The sequence below is a fragment of the Botryllus schlosseri genome, chromosome 2 (assembly GCF_051294905.1).
Source record: "Botryllus schlosseri isolate E-star chromosome 2, Bs_hap1, whole genome shotgun sequence".
NCBI classification, from domain to species: Eukaryota; Metazoa; Chordata; class Ascidiacea; order Stolidobranchia; family Styelidae; genus Botryllus; species Botryllus schlosseri.
Window position 1 is genome coordinate 30,858,771 of NC_137237.1, and position 22,328 is coordinate 30,881,098.

At 40.3% G+C, this 22,328-nt stretch overlaps 1 protein-coding gene across 2 annotated transcripts; it reads right to left on the reverse strand.

The window, feature by feature from the left end:
• Nucleotides 1-3,977: 3,977 nt before the first annotated feature.
• LOC145457605 (hercynine oxygenase-like) lies at nt 3,978-21,976 on the reverse strand. Of its 2 annotated transcripts, XM_080335825.1 has the most exons (15): nt 21,860-21,976; nt 20,442-20,554; nt 20,204-20,341; nt 19,177-19,375; nt 17,288-17,405; nt 16,366-16,500; nt 14,557-14,655; nt 13,175-13,403; nt 12,944-13,108; nt 11,601-11,775; nt 10,202-10,452; nt 8,697-8,781; nt 8,556-8,638; nt 7,421-7,499; nt 3,978-4,798 (listed from the first exon to the last, which is right to left on the reverse strand). In XM_080335825.1, exons 2-15 carry the CDS (start codon nt 20,514-20,516, stop codon nt 4,656-4,658), a joined length of 1,974 nt encoding a protein of 657 aa, XP_080191951.1. In that variant the 5' UTR covers nt 20,517-20,554; nt 21,860-21,976; the 3' UTR covers nt 3,978-4,655. The 2 variants fall into 2 exon arrangements, with proteins under 2 accessions (XP_080191951.1, XP_080191959.1); XM_080335833.1 differs by lacking the exons at nt 20,442-20,554; nt 21,860-21,976 and adding an exon at nt 20,818-20,882.
• Between the last annotated feature and the right edge of the window lie 352 nt (nt 21,977-22,328).

Sequence of the window (22,328 nt, forward strand, 5' to 3'; positions counted from 1 at the left end):
ACTGCAATCGCCGCGGGCGATCTAATTTGAGATTTTGGAAACACGCAAAATAATGCATTTTGAAATGCTAAGATTGATTTGAGTTTCAAATTATTGTTATTGTTTCAAAATAAGCTATTCGCCTGTGCTCAACAACACTATTCCACACTATAGCTGAAACTGCTTCGGCGATGGCAACAGCATTCCATCGATGGAGAGTCTGCTGATATCAATAAGCATATTGACGTTTATGATCATGATATTTCTTGTACTTGTATAACTTTAATAGAATATTACTCCCTTTGTGGTAACCATGAGCATCGCCCATGTTAGTCAGCACGGCGTTATACTAACGTGAAGTTTCAAAAACTGGAATGTTGTTCGCAGACTGCAAGCTACTATGCTAGCAGGTTATTATTATTCGTCACAATAACTACCATGGTGTAAGTAAGGCGATGGCGGCTTGGCAGTGGATTTCCCTACGCGAGATGGATATTCTCGTTTACTTGCTGCAAAATGCCTCGGACCAAGAGGCATTTTCATGAAAACAAATAATTAGATTAAAACTGAAATTAGAGCAGAGAGACATTTCACAAAGGACGGAAAGGACGTAGTTTATTTTTGTCTTAGATGTTTTTGCGGCATATACACCGACTCATGATACACATACACACGATCTGCACATATGCATATCATGAGTGCATGATGTGCATATGCCGCTGGACAAGGAAGGTGCAGCTATAGCCTTGTACGGCTTTCTAAGTCTTGCACCACCCCTCCATGCTATCCCAGTAATGCATGAGCGGCAAGCAGGGAAGCCATGGATACCAGTGTTACTAATCGGGTCTTTGGTCTGACCCGACCGGGGATCGAACCCACGACCTACCGATCAAGAAACCGCACGCTTGACCATTACGCTATCTTGTCGGTGTCACAAATCACAATTTAATCACAGATTAGATTAAAATTAGATTGCTGGCATTTCGCTATAATTTAGTGAAATTAAACAACTAAAATTATCTAGTTGTCCAAGTCCGCGTGTGAGGATTGCCATACCGCAATATAGTTCTACTGGAAACCACTCGCAGTCCAATTATAGTTCCAACAAACCGGCCTACATTTTATCGGCAGTGACAACAAGCTAGAAGCTACCTGTCAATCGCTATGTGGATGGCTATGTTTGTAATTCGACTTTTGTAAACGTGAACGTCACTTCAAAAGTAGTTCATTTGTCGCTGGGGATTAAGAAGACAATGATGATGATTGAAAACTGCATTGTCACACAGGCGCTACCATGACTGATATTCTCTGCGATCAATCAACGTATTGTGCAAAACTGAATTCAACCTTCAAGGCACGCGATATCTCGGGTAAAGCGAATTCGCGGGTGATATTGATTGCGGGCATGACGGCGCCGTTTGTTTTAAATGCAACCCTAATTGTACATCTGAGCAGAGTAGTCTTCACAAAGGCTAAGGTTATGGTTAACTGATTTATATTTGCTTGGACCTTTTACGGAACATCTTTAAAGTGCTACCAGTCCTATCAGAACGTGTTTACTGTCCGTGTTTGGTTGTCGAGCGGACATTTCTTCTTTTGACTTGAAATCAAAAGTCACGTCTGGTCAGAACTATCCAAAAATATCCGAAACAAAATCTGCAATAGAATCCGAATCCGATCCGACTCTCTCAAAATTGTGCAAAATCCGGTCCGAACCCTATCCGAGTCCGCCCGATGGTCATCACTGGTATGCGTGTTTGGACTGCATTTCTACCCCGACATCATGTCTGTGGTATGTCCGGAGTGTGTTTGGATTGCGTTGTCAGTCGGACATCATCTCTTGGGTATGTCTGAGGTGTGTTTCGACTGCGTTTGCACCAGGACATCACGTAGGTGAGGGGTGGGCAAACTACAGCCTGCGGGCCGCATGCGGCCCTCCACACCGTTCTGTGCGACCCGCGAGAGTCTAAAGAAACTTATTAAAAATATTGATAAAATGCGTACTAAAAATCGAATTGATGCTGGGACTTGATAAAACATTTTCTTAGTATATTTCACCATGATAATTATAAGGCAGTGGTTCTCAAACTGGGGGCGCATCCTCCTTGGGGGCGTGAAAGCATCTGAAGGGGGGCGCAAAGCTGAGCTCAACTGAGAGAAGTTTTCGCGCCCCGCGCGATCTACATCCCATTCATAATTGTTGCTCTCTATTTAGTCTGAATGTCACATTTAAAAATCTCTCATCCACAGTCGTAACCTTCCATGCCATCATCTAACTATCCGTTAGGTTTGCTAGCATCCTGGTTGCGTGTTGTGATATGACGATAAGGGGGGGGGGTGAAGTCTTATACCATCATACGGGGGGGGGGGCGTGTCTTCTAAAGTTTGAGAACCACTGTTCCAAGGTAAACACTTCCTATATTATTTTTTATGTTTAATTTCTGGCGCGACAGCCCGATCTCAATGTCCACGCAGTTTGAATGGTGTGATTTCAGATTGGCCACTCCAGTTTTAAATATTTCAGTGATGTGCTAGTAAAAAAACGATTCGCGCGTGTCTTAGGCAGATTCGTTCTCTGTATATGCGTAGAATTAGGGTAAGAATATTCATCTACACATAGTAGAAGCGTGTTTGAAGCTAACATGGTTATGATGCAGTCTGCATTGTATGTCCTGGAACTGATCCAAAAGTGTAATTACTAAGTCTATGAATAGATCGCTGCTCACAGATTTAAATTTCAATCCTGTTCTAAGAATCGGGACAACCGACTTTCATCTCTCTAGTTTTGACAAATTGGTTGTTGAGGTCGACCAGCCTATGAAATCTAGCCACTGTTTCTGACATGTGTACGATATCATCAAAGCAATGTTTGGATTGTTTTAAATAAGCAAATATATTATCTCCATGTCCTCACTATATAGTCGAATACCAATATTGCGTTTTGGTTTATAATCGCAATTTTAAATAGTGCGGCCCGCGAATGTATTCAGACGTTGAATGCGGCCCGCGAGCTCAAAAGTTTGCGCACCCCTGACGTAGGGGGTATGATGTCCGAGCTACAACGCAATCCAAGCACACCCCAGACATCATGATACCTTAGTAACGGCGGAGTCCATGCACACACCAGATATAACAAAAACACGGAATATATATGCAATCCCCGATCATATTGACCGATTGAATCATGAATAATAGAAATTTGAAGCGCGTTTAGGTATAAGTTGACTCACCAAAGAATACAACAAATCTCGCTGATAAGTGGCGGTAAAAAGGTACAGGCGGATGGGGGTCTTAGGGCGAAGCCCTCCAGAAATTGGGTTTATCACCCTAATGGGGCCCAAGACCGACGTTTTTTTTTTGGGGGGGGGGCTGACGAAGTTTCGGTCCTGCCATGGCCTATTGAGTCGGAGACGGATCGTAACAACGGTCACAATTCAGGATGTAGGCTAGCCGTTACTGAATGGCAATGATTCCATGACGAGATTGTTCGGGGTGCGTGATTGCACTAGAAGTTGAACACTTAAGCGACAAAACTCCATCACTCTAATGCGGATGTAATACACCGACTTGACGGTGCGAAAATTATATTCACCTCTGTCAATTCAATATTATTATTTCTGAGCGATGATTCAATTAAATACGATCAAAGTTTTTTGCTTTCTAGACTCACTACAAAATCATTGATATTATTTAGTCTTGGCAATCTGCGGTTCGTAAGCTGAATAATTATTCGAAATGCCCTGTGACTAAATTAGGGGCAATAGATCACTGTTCTATGGAAAGTTGAATAAACAGAACTTCAACTCCAACTGCATGGAGTTCAAATGAGTTCGTGGACGTGACTCTTGCTCGCCATCGTGCTGTAATGGATAAATCGATTAAAATGACTACTGAAGATAACCACGATGAAAGCAAGTAAGTGCCTTGTTGAAGACCGATCCACACTCTACCAATATACTGATTACTATCGATAGCTTAAGTACATTGCACATCATGCGTACTCGAGTATTTCCTTTAATATCAGTTCTATTTTTTTTTTCAGCAAAGTCAACTCTATCGCGGACAGAAAAGGCAAGCATCAAGTGTAGAATAGGTGTGTCTCAGAGATGATGATTTTGGAAAACAACACTGAATGCAACCGCATTTAGTTGTCTAAAGTATCATACAGCCATTTCTATGAAAAAATTTGCATTAAATGTACTAACGGGAGCTGACAAGCTAACATTTACAATTTCAAGAATATTGTTTATACAGATTGCAACCCATGACAGTATACATTATATAGAAGACTGTTCCAATAGTCAATAGTGTTTATGCAAACGTGCTTATGCAGAATTATAACCTGAAGTATGTAGGAGAGTTCAAGGATGGCATGTTTAGGTAAAACGTTATGGTACCTTTGAAAGCATAATTCATCGCATGAAAATATAACGAAATGGTAGTGTACACTGTACACTGTACAGATATGCATCTATGAGATTAAATACCATAACAATTGGTCGCGATAGCGTACGATATGAATTCATCGGATTTGCTATTTTGCAAATTGCAGATACGGAGTAAAGAGACAGCAGTTTATATTTCAAGCGTTCAAAATCCTCGTATCTCGTACCAATGGCATAATTTCGTGAAAGAATAATGTAATAAACGTGGTCCGTCGTTCGGTTTCTTTCGGATCATTGATATAAGATGTTGTAATGAATCTTGGGCGCAGTCGACATCACATCGTTTAGGATCTCTTTGACTTCGTTATCCTGGCTCAATACGATGACTGTGCTTCCCGGCGTTCTGGTGATGTGCGGCGTCATTGCCAGCCAGGCTGCAAACGATATGGCAATTAAGGTATACTGCAGATTTACTGGAACTTGATTTCTTTATTACAATGTGGGAACCCCCCCCGAAATAAAAGTTTATATAGAGAGAGATATATAGAAAATTTTGTTTAAATATGCCTATTGTGCATAAATGATTCCAGCCGTATTGTCAATTATGAAAGAACGGCAACCAACCTTTTTTTGTTTTGATACTCATGATGTTTCGACTACATTGGACATTTTACACCAGGCCTATGTACTGTATTTTTGGTTCTGCATTCACAGACTTGTAGCACGGCCCACTTCTAGGCATTTTATAAGACACTGCTTATGCGGATCACGTGGCGAATAGGAGCCTAGATAAACCACCAACACTGGGATAGGAATTTTTGAGTCGACCTCGGTCGGACTCGAACGCGCAACCCATTGGTGTTGCAGCTATGGATCATACTATTACGCTATCTCGCCACGCCAACCTAATATCGTAACCAGCCTAATATCGTATGAAACCGTTCGGTGCAGACTGCGGGAGCGCGACTATAGTAGGCTATATGAACCGGCATATTGGCGCTGTGCATTTTCACGCTAGGAGACACGACCTAGACATAACGCTTCGGTAAACATGCGACCATGCGACTCCGTGCGGTGTGTGCGCTGCCAAAATGATTGGCAGCAATAATGAATAAAATAACCGCCGCATGTTGGCCAAAACGTCCGACATTGATATGTCCACTGTCCAGTGGCCGAATAGTAAATGCGCCCCATCTTGAGACCCACGTATCAAATGAGACCCCTCGAGGAAAATAATGAGCCCCGTGTAGAAATGAGAATTTGGAATCGTGTTCGTCTCACGAAAGGAGATATTCTTTTAGTTTCGTCTGATACGTGTAATAAGCGATTCCAATATATCTGGACCAACGACCTTTATCGCTTTACCGCAACCTTGGGAGCTTTGCAGACAAATCAGGTGCCAGTACCCCAACCCTAATGTGACATCAAACCGACTGGCATAATACAGGGGTGGGCACATTTTTCATCATCAGGCCAGCCATATCATCGTAACAACATTTATGTGCCTGTCACTTATTGGCTATGGTACCGAATACAGCGGACATGGAAACGACCAAAGCAACCACAGAATATCGATCATAGCGCGACTAAAAATAAATGATGCAAATACTACGTACATTACGCGTCTAGTGCGGGAGCAACTAAAATTTATACCCATCGAGATCAATACCGGCCGTAACCGATGCCAGCTGCAATTAAGCGGTTGGTGGGATTCCTTGTTTCAAACGCTAAATATGACAAAATTCAAAATGTTTGGCACGCGAGTGGGTAATATTTTGACATTTTAGCACGCTGCATGCGAAAATTTACCGAGTCCTGGTATAGTGTTTGACGATATTTGAGTAGAACAACCCTAAAGCAAAAAATGATTTTCCAACATTTACACTAAGAATCATTCACTTGAAAGGTCATAATCGAGAACGGGTTGGGTCCAAGCCATGATATGAGCGTATTTTTTATGTTGAATACCAAACCCTGTTCTGGATTTCCGCTTCACATTTAAGGCTAAAATAAAATACGGAATGAATTTCCCGTTATGTCCAAATCCAAGACCATAGTGGATAAGTATAGACTACTAAAAATTATTTGTCGTGTTTTCAAATACAATACCAACCAACCAGGTTCAAAACGATCGCAAATACAAAACCTATCTCAATCCGGTAAAAATATTGAACTCCAATTTGAAAATCTAAATCCATGCTCATTGCTCATCGCTGGTGCGGGCAGATAATGTAATGGCTGAGCTTGTTTCCGCTCTGACAATGTTTCAATTGATGGTTTGGTGGCAGAAAGAGCCAACTACAAGTACTGTAAAATATCTAAGACACTGCGCTGTTTTATATTTAGACATAACTTCGCTGAAAGCTCACATTCACAACGATATGTTAATGGGCAGCAATGACATCACAGTTCGCCGTACTTCTGCTGTATTAATATATTTATTGAATGTTAATTTATTTCTTTTATTATAGTGGAGTAGACTCAGAGATATATGATCGCAAATTTTGTTCGTGGCCTCCATGGTCCTCGTACTTGGGAACCCCTGCTCTAAATAAATATGAAATCAGGCCCAAGGCGAAATTTCAATTTCAATGATTGTAATTAGTAGGAATGCAGTGGGATTATAGACAAATCAATAAGTACTGAAATCTCATAGTCCTTTTAAATAATCTATACCACTTGACTTTATACAGTATGCATGTAGGTATACAGTCATTTAATTCTATACATAGGTTCGGTTACGATACTACTCGGTCTATTTAAATATTGCCGATTCATGCTTTCAATGCAGCAATCTAGCCTACGGCGTGTTATCGCACGCCGTTTTCTCTCATTTGCGGTACTGCTTTCAATCATCATCTCTGTATTTCTGAGAGTGTATTCCTCTTTTCAGCACCTTAATCATTGCCATTTGTAAATTTAATTGATAGAATTCATCAATTACTGTGAATTATATCAAATCTTTTAACAGTATCACATAAAGATATTGGCAAAGGAGCGCACGAATTATAAATCAATCATTAGACCAAAAGCATGTTTCAACTGTCGATATATACCTTTCTTGTTGGTCAGGCGTTCCAAACCGTCGAACACAACGAGGTCAAATTTTCCAAGCTCAACTGGCAGCCAGGTCAACTGAATGAAGCGAAATAAGATATATATTGCAAGCGAGAATATTTTCATCATAAGACCATGGCGGCCGAAAAGAAAGAAACTTAACCGTCATTGTGAAACAGTGGTTCTCAACAAATTTTTTCGAACAATGTACCCTATTGTATCTTGCCGCACATGGCGTGTCGAAATCCGAGAAACAGTCACTGTACCACTTTGAGAGTTAGATCCCCTTCTACAGTGGAGATGTTTTGGTGCCTTTTAGCCAAAATGATCAATTAAATATTCCTGTATTTCAGAGCTACAAAATCAAATTGTCAGTATATTACTTCATCATACCATAAAAGAATATTCTGTTTAGTGTTGTGAACGACAACCTCAGATGTCCGTTATATAATAAGAGTAGCTTTGTTTGGAGTACATGGATGTTAAAGTTAAGAACTGGCTGCGGTGTTCCCTATGTCTTATCGAACTAAATTCAATGTGAGCAGTACTCTATACTACGTTTGGTTTGCTGGTCGCCGAAAGCAATAGGCCTACAATCAGTTCAACTTTTCCGTATCGCCAATCACAGAGCAGGATTTGGGGTGTGTACATTGGACTCGTATCTGATAGACATGAGTCCGAAACCGATGGTTGCTATAACAACTATGATTTGATTCCTAATGTAGTGCATGCCATTATTAGATCGTCAATCAGTCGAGTATTCGTGGGGAGTGATTCAAGCGCGAAGTATTTCCAACAATCAGGTCTAAACCCAACCAGACTTCGACCTCTACCCAATTGTCTTTAGTAAAACCCTTAAAATATGGGGGCAGACCTTGAAAATTTCTGAAAAGGTGCGCAGGACGAAAAACATTAAAAACCACTGACCTAGAGAGAGAGCGATCGTGAGCCGCACTTTACGAACATGTAGCATATGGAAGCCAGGATTAGATTGACCACAGTTGCCGTTGCACAAAGAATGCGAGCATTAATCCGTATCTACGTCCCTAATTCATTTGGTGGGAACACGAACACTGGGCTTACTGGGTAATTTGGGGTGACGCTTCTCTACCTCATGCGTAAATGGACACTTACTTGCTTGAAGATCACTCTTGTCGGGTCACAACCGTTGTGAAGACTAATAAGCCCGTCCGCAACCTTTCCATTTTGTCTTGAACCTAGTGCGGAATTACATTGTTGTACGTTGAAAGCAAAATCTGAACACAAGGCACATACCGTTCGTTGGCATTTGTACGCTTTTTTCATGTGCCAACTTGGTAGCAAAGTCGATGCATCGTCCTGATATATCACATCCAATCACCTAAATAAAACATAACCATAAATAAGAAGTTTGGTAATATCCTGACTACAAATTAACCCATACATGAAAGAAATATCCAACCACTGATTCGGCTAGCGCTAAAGATATTTAAATTGGGCGTTGACATTTCCTGTGGTAAGATATAGAAGTGAATAAAATATAGATAAACTATAGACTGCAATAGAGCAATGCCATAAAGTTGATATATATACCAGTGATATGCTGTGCAGTGGTGCTGGTATTTGGATTTGATAGGCAACAGATTGTTAAATCTTCGCCTCATTTTGATTTGCATTTGGACACGGTACTTCTAGTTACGTCCAATTCGCAGGCCTTTTAAACTTTTGACTGAAGATGAATTCAGTTCCGTTCCGTTCAGTTCCATTCAGTTTATTACCATTTAATCGATTCAACCCACCAATGCAATCAAAAGATACAATCGAAAGATAGTGGGAGTAGAAATGATTCGGAAAAGTTCATCAATCAATCTCGACCTTAGCCTAAAGGTAGCAATTAGGGCTGCGTATAAAACAAATGGCTGTTTAAAACATGTTTTAAACGCTGTTTTAATCATATGTGTTTTTTCATGTTGTATAATTATGCCATAATTGTGTAAATACTTTCTAGAAAACATGTTGTATAAGCCTACGGACGATTACTACCCGATATAGGCGACGAACACGATATGGGATAGTTGGAACACTCAAATTAGTCGGTTCAACAGCCATAGCACGTAGATATTTTGTCAAATGTGCTATATTCACCCCGTATTTTCAATTGTCAATGTCAATCCACTATGACGTCGCACTTGAACATTCGTGACATCATTGCTTGATGAAAAAAAACATATTTTAAACGAGGGCCTTGTTTTAAACATGTTTGTTTTGAATTGATTTTGTTTTAAATGCAACCCTAGTAGCTATAAAAATATAAATCTACATCAAAAAGAGGCATGTACGCAGGATGAAAATAAATAAACATACTACGAAAAATATGCATGCAATAAAATTAGAAGCATGTGTCGGCGCGAGGCACACGCAACCAGCCCCAACGCAACGGAACTTTGATTTGAAAACAGGTCTGCAGAATATGCTCATTGCTCATGCCCATATCTGATATTTGCATACAAGCTTGGTAGCCAACATCGCTACTCGATTGGAAGTAATGCAATAAATTTCTTCTTATTTACCTATAGCCGCGCTTGAATTATGTGTCAGTAAAATGACCATCGTCGGCACTGTCACTCAATGAAAAGTACTTGAATTAAGAGTCACGTGGCATGAGCCTATAGAACGTTTACATTCTCTTCATTTGTCACCCAAATGAGCTGTCATTCAGTTGAATGTTTATCTTCATACACACACACACACACACACACACACACACACGTAGGTTATTTAGCAAGTTCGACAGCACCAACCTCATCATACGCAGACGTCAGTTCAAAAGCAATTCTTCCCGGTCCGCACCCAACGACAAGAGCTCTTTCCTTCGTTCCTGCGCCAGGTTTGTGCAGTGGCAAAGTGCGGATTGAAAGATCCGAACAGTATTGCACTTTTATAAGTTTTATTAAATTCTCTGTGGTGTCATCGCACAGAGCGCGAGACGTGGACTCTGTGAGGATCGGTTTCAGGCCTATTCTCTTCGCTTGCTCCATGTCGATATCATTTTCTAGATTATAAAATCGTCCATCCATAGAAAGGGTGCAAACATAATGAGCGGCATAACATATAAATGAGTCATTGTTTTATGATATTCATGTTTTTTTCGACTGCAACGATCATTTAGTTTATACCTTACAGATATTATTTGATATGATTCCGTATCTGCCGATTTATTGCACGGTCCACTACTAGGCTATCATATTGCAGATAGCGAGGAGAAGCCTAGATGGAACTCCGACACTTTGGTATAGGAATTCTGGAGTCGAATTCGATCGGACTCGCTGTTCCAGCCATAGATCATACCGCTACGCTGTCTCGCCACTTGCAAAATTTATAGTAAAAATATGTACTTTGACGTATATAGTGCAAATGACGTCACAATGACGCCGACTTTCCTGCAGGTCCACCAAATATGTTACGATTTCAAATTTCAATCACGAAACACAAAAAACTTGATTTAGAAATATGGAACGCATTTTTCTGCATGTAGATTTCATTGTCGACATTAAGCTTTTCGTAAGTCACAATGTTGCAAGTGTTGTACCAAATTATAAGAAGCACACAACTCTCTTACGACCAATTGTGAAAGCTAATGAAATTTGAAAAAAGTCACCATGTACTGTATGTTGGCTGTATAATAGAGGCTTGCAAACGGATAGTCGCGGAGTGGCTTTTACCAGAACTATACGCCTTTGTAGCAGGAGCTGCATGAAATAAAGCTACGTAGAAGACGTGTAATATCAAAAAGACATCTGAGAATTCTTATTAAATTATGGTTTCCAAAATCTTTTGGGTAAATTTTAATTTTTGAAGGTTCACCGATTCGCGAATTTTTTCCTAAGCTAAAAACGAGACATCTAAACCAGTGCTTCGCAGCCGTTTTTGATGCGGTGGAATCCAAAAGTTATTGTGAGGAAATCGCGAACCCGGCATACTTTGAAGCAATCGATGTATTTATATGGTTGATAGCTGATTGCCTAAAATAAGGTCAGCATCTACGCAAACGACTCTCACCGGGTTCAAAACTGCAGCTTTGTTGAGTGTGACAAATTTGATTCGTATACTGGTGCAGCAGAAGGCTATTTTGGGGCACTTCTTATATGTTAGGTTGTAAAGTTGTCGCAGGGAATCGTTTCAATGAGAAAATACACTTACCATCCTCGCCATGACCAGAGACGTAAATGTTGGTCTTCACATAGATGACTGGGGAGGCGTCGTTTTGATCCACAGTTTTTGCAACACGGAAACCGAGATGTTGGAAGAAGTGCCGGCGAAACGAAAACCGGGCATAGGGAGATGCCTCGTCGCCACTCGAGACCCAGCTTCCGCCCTGGAAAAACACACAGAGTTGAGATCAAGTCACTATCTTGTAGAGCAGTGGTTCTCAAACTGGAATCCACGGTCCTTTTGGGGTCCAATACACTATATTTCAGGACCGCGAAGCATGTTCCAAACATGCAAACTATAGTCCGAAAATTAAATTTGATTACTTATTTGTGATCCAAACTAGATGGTGGCCAGACATTATAGTCGTTAATCAACATCAGTAGAGTATTTTGGTGCAGAATCATTCAATTATAACATTTTAGTCGCTATTATGCATTTCTTAATTTCATTTTGCTTATACCCACTCCCGAAAAAAATACGCATAATTTTACAAAAGTTAGTTCACACATATTTGAAATTATGAAAGCATCGCTTGAATCCGTTGAAATACTTCACTCTGGGGGTGCGCAACCTGCGGGTGCATCATAGGCATTTCGGCTCTGATCATTTACGCGCCAGGTCACACCAAGACTTATGAAGGGTTGGCCGACATGAGACTTCACGAGAAGTGCGCTGCCAAAAAGACCAATAGCGATAAAATCGCGTTGCCCAAAATTATCACCGCATGTTGGCCGGATCCTTGATATTGGTATGTTCAAGCACCGAATAGTCGTTATCTAAGCCCCACGCGATAGAAATGCAACCCGTGGAGGAAAATAATGCTCCGCCTGTTGAAATGTGAATTGAAAAGGGATTTTTTGTTTAGTTCAGTCTGATACGTGTGAGCGATTCCAATGTCTTTTTAGTAGCAATTGCCCGAGTTCACGAAATAACTACAACTTCAACAAAGTAATTTTTATTATTGACAAAATTGATTCCACAACTCGCTTCACACGACAAGCAAATAACTGAACACTGATTTTCATACCACTGGTTGGTTCTTACTGTGCCGTTATGCAAAAATCATTTTGCTGCAGTTACATTACGGTGGCTTTTTTGAAGAAAATAGTTGCGGCTAAAATTTGTTTTCGATCTATTCTTCAATTTGAGACCACATCATTTTTAGAGAGCAGCGCCCCTTCAAGTATGACTGATCACGCCTACGGAAATAAAATTTCGCGGTCTTCCATTGTTTAATTCGTTCGAAATCACACCCCATTTGCCCGTAACACTTTACATTTACATCACAGGATTTTTGTCTAGCGAAATCAACATTCGAAAGCGATATATACCATAATCATAGTATGTTTTCCATCGTAGCACGGATCTGAAAAGTCTGGATATAGGAAATGAACTTCCTCTCCCGGTAATCCATTGAAGTGGTCTTCCACCCATTCCCAAACGTTCCCGAAGACGTCACAAAATCCAGCGTCAGAAGGGGGAAACATATTAACTGGCTGTCGAAAATTGATGATATATCTTTGGTGAATTCACAGTATCATATTTGCTATTCACAATCATACAGTTGGTGAACCATAATACAAACGAAGATTGTGCTTTGTTTCCTCCGAGCCGTTAACTGCTGACGACTCAGAATCATTACGGAGCGAGGTTCTCATCACGTGGTGTTCCGCTTCTGTTGGTAAGCGGAAATTTGGTCCTCTCCAAGCGCAGTACGCCTTAGCTTCTAAGTAATTGACTTCAACCGGCCAGTCGAGAGGCAATGAGATGACATCAAACATCAGTCTGAGTCTGGAAAATGTTTGAAAGTTACAGAAAACCGACATGTCGCTTGTCTAGTGTCTATAAACACGATTATTTAGCACACATCAGCGGATTTTTTATTTTTGAATCCTAATCTCGCTCCAGATATAAGATACAATTCCAAATACAGCTTAAAACAGGGGCGGCCAACGATTTCGGTCAAGGGGCCACGTAAGATTTGCAAACCATTGCGCGCGCCACTTGAATGTGTAGGTAGATGACCTATTTTAAAACGTCCGATAGGAGCAAACCGGATTAGGTAACGATGAAAACAAGACTTATTATGTTACTACGAATCATAATCGGTCACAATTATGTCATGAAAAGTGAGTGAGCAATGCACTGTGCAATTGTGCATAGTAGGTCTACACTCACGAGCTAACCACGCGAAGCGCGAAAATCTTCCAAAGTTAATGAATGAGTTCGGTCAAAACTAATGTCACTTGCATATGTCGCATCTGTATGTCGCTGGGCTCATTCGGCAAGGACATCATTATTCGGGGCTTGTACATGACGTATAAATATCGGAGATTTCGGTGAATGTGCGTCTATCAACTTATGCAAAGGTTTCATCGCCGACCATCAATCTTGCGAGAGCAGTCGCGAAGTCGAATGTTGGACAACACATTCTCTCATAATTACGAATCTAGTCAGACTCATTTCAGTAAATTAGGCGTATTTTTAATTTTCAGGAGAGAGTACTAAAAGCAAAAAGTTGAGTGAAAATAAATCGCGCGAACTGCTAAGAAAAATATCAAGATAAATAATGCTACCACGAAATATTATACTTTATGGTCATATCGAAGATATGAAAAATGCGGCTGGCCCCTGGCGTATACGCCAATGCGTCGGAACTAGGAACTGATATTATATTCATCGATTTCCCGATCCAAATTTTTGGTTTGCCTTGTAAGTTCCCAATAAATTACCTGGGTAATTTATTATTTGATATTTATCTAATTTCGAGAATTATCTCGCGGGCTACTCAAATTCATCTCGCTGCCACCGGTTGGCTGCTGCTGGCTTAACACAAATCATGAAATCCGAATCCCATCATAACCCAGGAAAAATCTGAAAAGCTGTTTTTGTTTCAAAACCAAATTCAAATCCATGGTAATCTGCGTTGCCGAGACAGCCCTACCGGAATCCATCGGTGTCCAACATGCAGTGGGTGTAAGCAGCCAAATTGTTTCCGCAACCGGACTTGCATCCTTGAGAGCATACCCAGAATGTCGGGTGCCTGAACAGAAGATTCCAAGTGAATTGCACAAGTTAAGTTTTGCGCAAAATCGCACTGAAAATTGAAGGGGTTTTAATTAAGGCGATTTTTTTGACATGTCAAAAAAGTCAAAATTACGTCAAAATTGTAGCGTTAGGTTAAAAAATCTCAAAATTTTTTACAAAGTTGAAACTTCTTGCAACCTGCATTTCATTTGTATCGTAGATTTTGCATTGCCGATGAACTTATCATTTGACATTTTACTGCTTGTAGCCTGCTTTATAGGCCTATCGTTGTAGACGGTCCATTGCCGGCTCATTGTGAATAATAAACATTCAAATGAAACAAATAGGTGGACATGGCGTTATGCTGAGCGTACCGCAATATCCCAACTGAAGCAAGAATGCGTGGGCATTGCATGGTTTTTATATCAAGAAGCGCATGATGAAAAATGGTGATGTAGAAACCAATGCCAGAATGAAGCAACACGGTTTGTCACCAGCAGTGTACGCACAACTTCAGTGTTGTCAGCCAACATATGCTGCTGTTGAACGTTCTTTCTCAATTCTTGGCAAGCTACTTAGTAAGGAAAGAGACTTTCTACCCAAGAATGCAGGAAAGCATCTTTTGTTGTACTACTTTTTTTTAAAATCATTTTTACCATAATGCGTAACGTAAGTACTGGAAATCTTCGCAGGGCCAGAATTCGTTAAAATAAAGTTTTTTCATGTAAAATTCTAATTTTTTTCCAGATCAAACTACTTCGTAAGGACAGACAGTTCCGACCAGAAATGAAGATAAGCAGTACAATTCTAACATTATGCGGGGAAAACACCTAATTTGCATAAGCCAGGTCAAATTTGGTCAAAATTAAGATTTTTAAAGTCAAAAATGTCAAAATCTTGATTTTTTAGCTCAAAATCTTTCCGTTTTTTAGGTAAAAAAAATCGCCCTGGTTATAACATATATTGGTCGGTTTTCCGGATTTCACCGGGGTATGGGGTATAAATCAGGTTTGGTACAAAACGCAACTTCCATGTCCGTACTTGGGCAGGGGTGGATTCTGTTGACGATTACCACCATCAGAAGACGCAAAAGGGTAATACCCGCTATCAAAATTCCCTCATGAACATGGCGTCATTTGCATGGATATAGTATAGGCTCGTTCAAACCGATCGGTACTGGTGTGAATGCCGTATTATGTACTGGAAAGCGCTGCTGATTTGATTTTCACCCCAATCCGTGTTGAAAATCTGGAAAACCCACCTAGTCTTAACCTTAAGTCTTAAGTCTTAATTTGATTTACAGTGTAAGTCAATGGCTATCTTAAGTTCTGATTTCCTTGTAAGGCATACATATATTCCATACCATAAACACAACAGTTCCGAAAGTCACATCATTTCCGAGGTGCTAGATATCATAAATATTGATCAAAGACTTTTGAGGTGAATTCTGGACTGGGATTTCATAATTCCACGCTAGGATGTTTCGAATTCAATTTTGGTTGGAATAATTCGTTAGACCAATAAAACTTTTGATTGATTCGGACTGAAGAAATTCAATTATTAATTGGTTAAGTCTTAACCTGAACTTCCTCTAGATTTGTGTAACAGCAGAATAGTCTAGGTACGTTCAGTAGTAATCTATCATGTTCGTTAGTTCCCTTATTCATAAGTATACCATCGCCATTACCATTACATTCTTCTTACAAACAAATACAGTCAATGTTACCTCGCTTTCCTAAAAGTCTTCCACGTCCACCCTTCTTCACTCCAGAATGCCCTGTTTTCGTACCCGCCTGATTTCACGAATTCCAGATATTCTCCATTAGTAATGAGAAACTTTGAAGCCTCAAATTTCGAAACTCTGCCGTGCAATACATTTCGATCACATATATGTCATGTCCTGGATTCGGGTACTAAGAGTTATGTATCCGACTAATCAAAATTATAGGGTTGTATTAGTAGTATTATTTCCAAATTTAGCACTGCTGGGTCCTGTACGTCTACGCTCAACAAAACAAAAGTTGATGCAAATTTCTATGCATACGAAATTTGAAGTAGATTACGTAAGGCATTCAGAAAGATTCCAAACGTGAAGACAAAGTAACATGTTTCAAAGTTTTGAGGTAAGTAGCATTAACATATGGTAATCCCCTCACCAGACCTGGCCTGGCATGTGATCATCCCAACATTAGTGTGCCGCGGTAAAGAACGAAACCTCCTTTCCTGGCGGTTACATAAATTTTCATATGTATCAAAACAGAATATACGGGCGTCAAACAGAAAAGAGGTTACGTGGCCAGATTTAACTGGCATAAGAAATCGGGATTAAAACGATAATGTCGAAGTCCTAGTGATAACGCAATAACGAAAACACGGGGGTCGCGAGTGCGGTAAATTGAGCATGAGTATATGATTAACCCAAGTTATGCAATCGTATAGGTGTCATTTGCGAGCACCCTATACTACATATTGAGGCCCTGGCAGACACACGCCATGAAGAAAGACAGTAAACAAACATTATATATAGTGTAACAATAAAAGCAAATGTAACAGCACACTCCAACCAACCAATAAGATACAGTGAATTGTGTCGACGTACAAACTATCTAAGCGAGACATATATCGTTCGATTGTTAGAAAAATCCAACCTCAACTTTCTACATCCGTACTCGTTACTCCATCCCCACGTATTCGAATCATCGTTTTTTCCTAACGTTACTGTGGCATCACCGGCATGAACCATAGGATTTTCAGATAATGGCTTAGCTGTAAATACGTAATTGTTAACATCGCGAAAGGAAAGATTCAAGAGCGTAACCTGCGGCTCAGAGTACAACAACTTACATGAAACAAACAAACAAACAACATATTAGGCGTATTGTCAGATCATGTGAGGATAATACGAAGTTGGTATGCTTTTCCACGTATCTGTACGATTGGGACGTATCTCAATTCGGCGGATTCGTGGTAATTGCGTCTGCGTATATTATTCTTTTGTCATGCCGCTGTTACGCATGGTGCAGTCGTAGTGGATACATTTTATCGTCATAGCCAGGTGAAAGCGAATGGCAATATCTGGTGATAAAATTGTAAGCACCCGAGCACAATACAGAAATGTAATTTTGTATATGCAATAGGTGGAAATGGTCAAGGTCATTTTCGTCGTTTGGATATGGATCAATAGGGGGATTAATAAAAAAAAAAACATTGGAAGGAGAGGATAAAACTTTTGAACGATGAAGCGATATCACGGATTCACTACAACGTATTAAACATTAAATATGATCAAAAATTAATTTTGGGCTATTACAATGCACTCGGAAATCGAAATGTAAGTTTGAATATGTACGCTTTAGTTTGAGATTTTATTCTTATCGCATAACAACGGTACAATTGTCGTGATATCCATCGCCATGAAAGCTTTTCCGGAGTCTTTCGATCAAGTATTCGCAGTTTGGTAGCAGGGGATAAAGAGTAAAAGCAGATTCTGATCTTTGACAATGTCACTGGTCAAACATAGCGATAACATAGCGATGGCGACTTGAACGTTGATTGGAGGGAAGATATCCAACCCCGCACACACCACAGTATTGATGGTGTAGTGAGATGGTGACACTGTGCTGTTATGTGTACGTACTGAAATATTTCTTTTCGGTGCTTTGTTATGGTTTATCATCCATAAAATGACCTTTTTAGCTTGTGACAATGATGGACGTCATATAGAATCAAAACTCATGATCATACATCAATTTTGCGACACAAAGGCCATACAGAAATTTTAGATGCCTATGCTATGCTGCGTACAACTGGACTTATGAGCATGCAACATAAAAAAATGCGACACTTGGATATGCTGCTATGCTTTAGCGCTTGGATTAAAGTTGGTGTAACGCTAGGGTTGGCGTTAGATGCTGGCTTAAGTTATAGGTTACTGTTAGGGTTGTAGATCGGGTCTGGATTAGAGGTCGACCGATTATCGGCTTGGCCGATTATCGGCGCCGATATTTGGAACTTTCTCGATTATCGGTATCGGCCAATCTAGGCCGATATCGCGACCGATATTTTATATCTAACTACAATCTACCTTTTCTGAACTGATCTGCAATTCTGTATCATGTTTTGATTTTCGGGTTATCCCAAATTTCAACGAATGTTCACAATTAAGCAATAAGTCTTTTCGATTTCAGTTTTCTCGTTTGTTGTTCACCTTTCTGTGGCATGAACAAGTGCCACCTTGCCTAATATATAATATTTTTGGCGAAATAGTTCTCTGCTCCTTCCATATTAATATCGGCCTATGATATCGGTTATCGGCCTTGTGAGCGTCGAAATATCGGTATCGGTATCGGCCTGTAAAAATCAATATCGGTCGACCTCTAGTCTGGATGTGGGTTCATTTCGGGGTTAGGGTTAGGTTTAGGTTTAGTTTTGAGGTTATATAATCGCATGTCCAAGTGTCGCACGCTACAGTGTCGCATAGTCATATGAGAGATCTATCACGGCGCATACATTTTTTTACATAAACAATCTCTCCCACCTAATGAAAGCGGGGCATACGCCCAACCCTGTGGCCTTTCCACCATTTCTACTGGTAGCTGACGTATTAGCACGGACGACGTTTCCAAATGAATTCTCTCGTGTTCCATACCCATGAATATACCCCACCATTTGCTATCCTGGGTTATAGGAAGGACCAACGTGGTGTTCAATATGGTCCTGCGAACGAGTTCCCGAACCTGCAAAGTTTAGTAGACTGTAATCTTTTGATAAACTAGCCGCGACTTTCTATTGCACCGCTGTAAGAGTTTCAGGGATGGGTTTCATTTCGCTGGTTTCAATTTGAATTACATTTGATGCTTCATAGGTACGAATCAAGTCCTTCGAATCTAGTATCAAATGAATTTGTATTTTATCATTGAACTAAGAGGTTTTGATTTACATTTTCAAACTTCTTTAAGAAGATTATCTGGATTGTGCTGACACGTTCCACATGCAAGCACAAAGGCCGATGGACGCTGGTTTACGTTGGACGCGGAAGCTCTGTTTGTGTATTATAATTTTGAGCACTTCATGGCGCTTCACTTCGCTTCAAATGCATATTGGCGGCAGCAACTGCGACGAATGGGTTGATCGCGATGTCGACGAATACAAATCCTAAGAAAAAGCGACTCCTTTTGGCGTTGTTACATTTTACTGACCCAAGGAAAAGAAAAGATCACCACTCAATATTGCAGCTAAGCTTCACTTCGCGTCGCTTCTCTTCTGGTCAACTCAATGTAAGCCGGCCTTAATAGAGTTGTTGGTATATGCACGTACAGTGTACTTTGTACACATTGTTCGCCACACGCGTTCATACCGATAGGTCAGAGTAAATGAACATATTTGAGAGTTTTATTCGACTCCAGTGACGATATGCAAATCGGATTCGAATTGTCTCGGGTTCGATATGTGTTCATCCGCTATTTATTGATCATTTATTGGACTTAATGAAGGTTGTTAGGAACACGACTGCATCGGCCCGTAGAGTAGGCCTATGTGATAATAAGAAATTTAAACGACCACACCTTTAAACGATACGCTCTGGCTTCCTGCAAAGGAGGCCATTTGAACGCTCCCCCCATTCGATAATTTTCAACATCGTCCCAAGACATTTCATCGACTCCAGTCTCGAAAAGTGCCTCAAACTCGACATCAACACGTTCCTAAATAATAACAAAAACAAACTGAAAATAGCACATTGGCGAGTCTAAAACCCACACCATGATGCGCGCGACCAATAGCGAGGGCAAAACTCACACGTACCGTCAGTAAACCAGCCAGTAACATTTTATTGACAAACACAACAGCTGTGTGGCAATAATAGAAGATGAGCGGCATTCGAAGTCTGTCCGGTGTCTTGTAAAAATATTTTTCCTCTGAAAACACGATGTTGGTTCACATTTCACAGTGATATATTCATTACTGCCGGGGCGCGACATTATACCATCACAGAACCGTTGAGGCACCTCATTCTAGCGATTAGTATATCATACTATCATCGATTTATTATCTGTAAGCGTAACCTAAATGTGTTTCAATTAGTGGGTCAAGTGGTTTGACGTTTGGGAATAGTACTACATTTGGTGGTTCCGAGGAGAGATATCGTCAATCCCAGTGTTCAAACTTTCCATACGTGTACCTTTTATTGATGTAAATATCCATTCGTTGAGCGAGTATCCGTTTTCAAAATACTCAAGAATTTCCCTGTGATAAAGAGTGGGTGTTAAATTTCGAAGGCCTACACACTGACATAATTTAATTACTACTGGACAGTTAGCGGAAAAGTAGCGTTTGTATTACCAAAGCGATGAGATGATAGACTTTCGGCGACTGACCCGGTGAACATGTGCTTACCTAGTGATACGACTGATAATTGGCGCAGATGAACCGGTCCCGATCGTTATTCGTAATGATAGTTTAATTCCCTTAAGGGCATGAAATTCGTAAGCACTATTGCTCACATGCTTTCAAGCTCAACTGTATGAATGGCTTCACTATGAACAAGTTGAACTGAACTGAATTGAGCAAGTTATGTATAGAGGATTGCAGACGTTGTGGATTTTAGTTAACGAGGTATAGTTGAGTCAAGGATAGGGATACTTATGGGCTCTGCATATAATACAGTATGATCGTCAACTTTTCAATCTTAACACAGTAATACAGTGTCATTTGTTTATAACGGATACATCAATTTTCATGCTCCTCTTTCGAAGCTAGATGTTCACGGTCGACGATTTAGAAGGTTCTAAACAGGTCAAGTTTAAGCAGAAATTGTACTCGATCCATAACGACTTCTGGAAATGACGTTATAGCGACGGTGCTAGCCGTGCGTACACCACAGTTGCTTTAACACGTATCGTAATAACTGCATTCGAAAAGCAATGATACCGGGAGAGATAACCGCATTCAGAAACTTACATCAACAATTATATTAATAATAACAATATTAATTTTCCATTATCTCTGCCTTCAAAACCCTCGCTCATGCCAATTCTTCATTCTCAGATATTCTCGCCATGCATTGCATAAAAATATCAATTTGATTTAAAGAAATTTTATTGTTTACTCCAAACTCTCCATTTTCCTGAAGGGGCAGGTTGCTTCCTGAATTGTGCGTCTATTTACCAGTTGCAATGTTAATAAAGATATATAATAATAAACGGCACGTAATAAATACTAACTCTTTCGTGCAAGAATGGAGATTGCATGGTTGAATTGAGCCCACAACTATCGGTCCAGTCACGACGTTTGGTCTCATGTTCGGGAAAGACGCTTTAAGATCTACGTAGCAATTAAACCTGAAATGGATTCATCAAAATGTTATTTAATAGAGTAGTGCCCGAAAATGCACATATATACATAGATCTATATAACAACTGATGCTATTTCCCCCTGCGGCCGAATGTAAGCTACTCTGGAATGCATTGAACCATCCCGTTCAACATGCACCCAGTTCGGCATTGAAAACTAGAAGCGTAGCCCGGCCAAAAAAGGATCCTGCTCCTAGCTGTATATATATCATACGGTATCATCTGTCTCTTAGGAATGAAACGTAATTTTATGGATTCCTACTGCCTGGTCCGTTCCCTGACTGACACGGCCTAGTAATTTCGATCGCTCATCATCATACATTGCATACTCTTCAAGTGT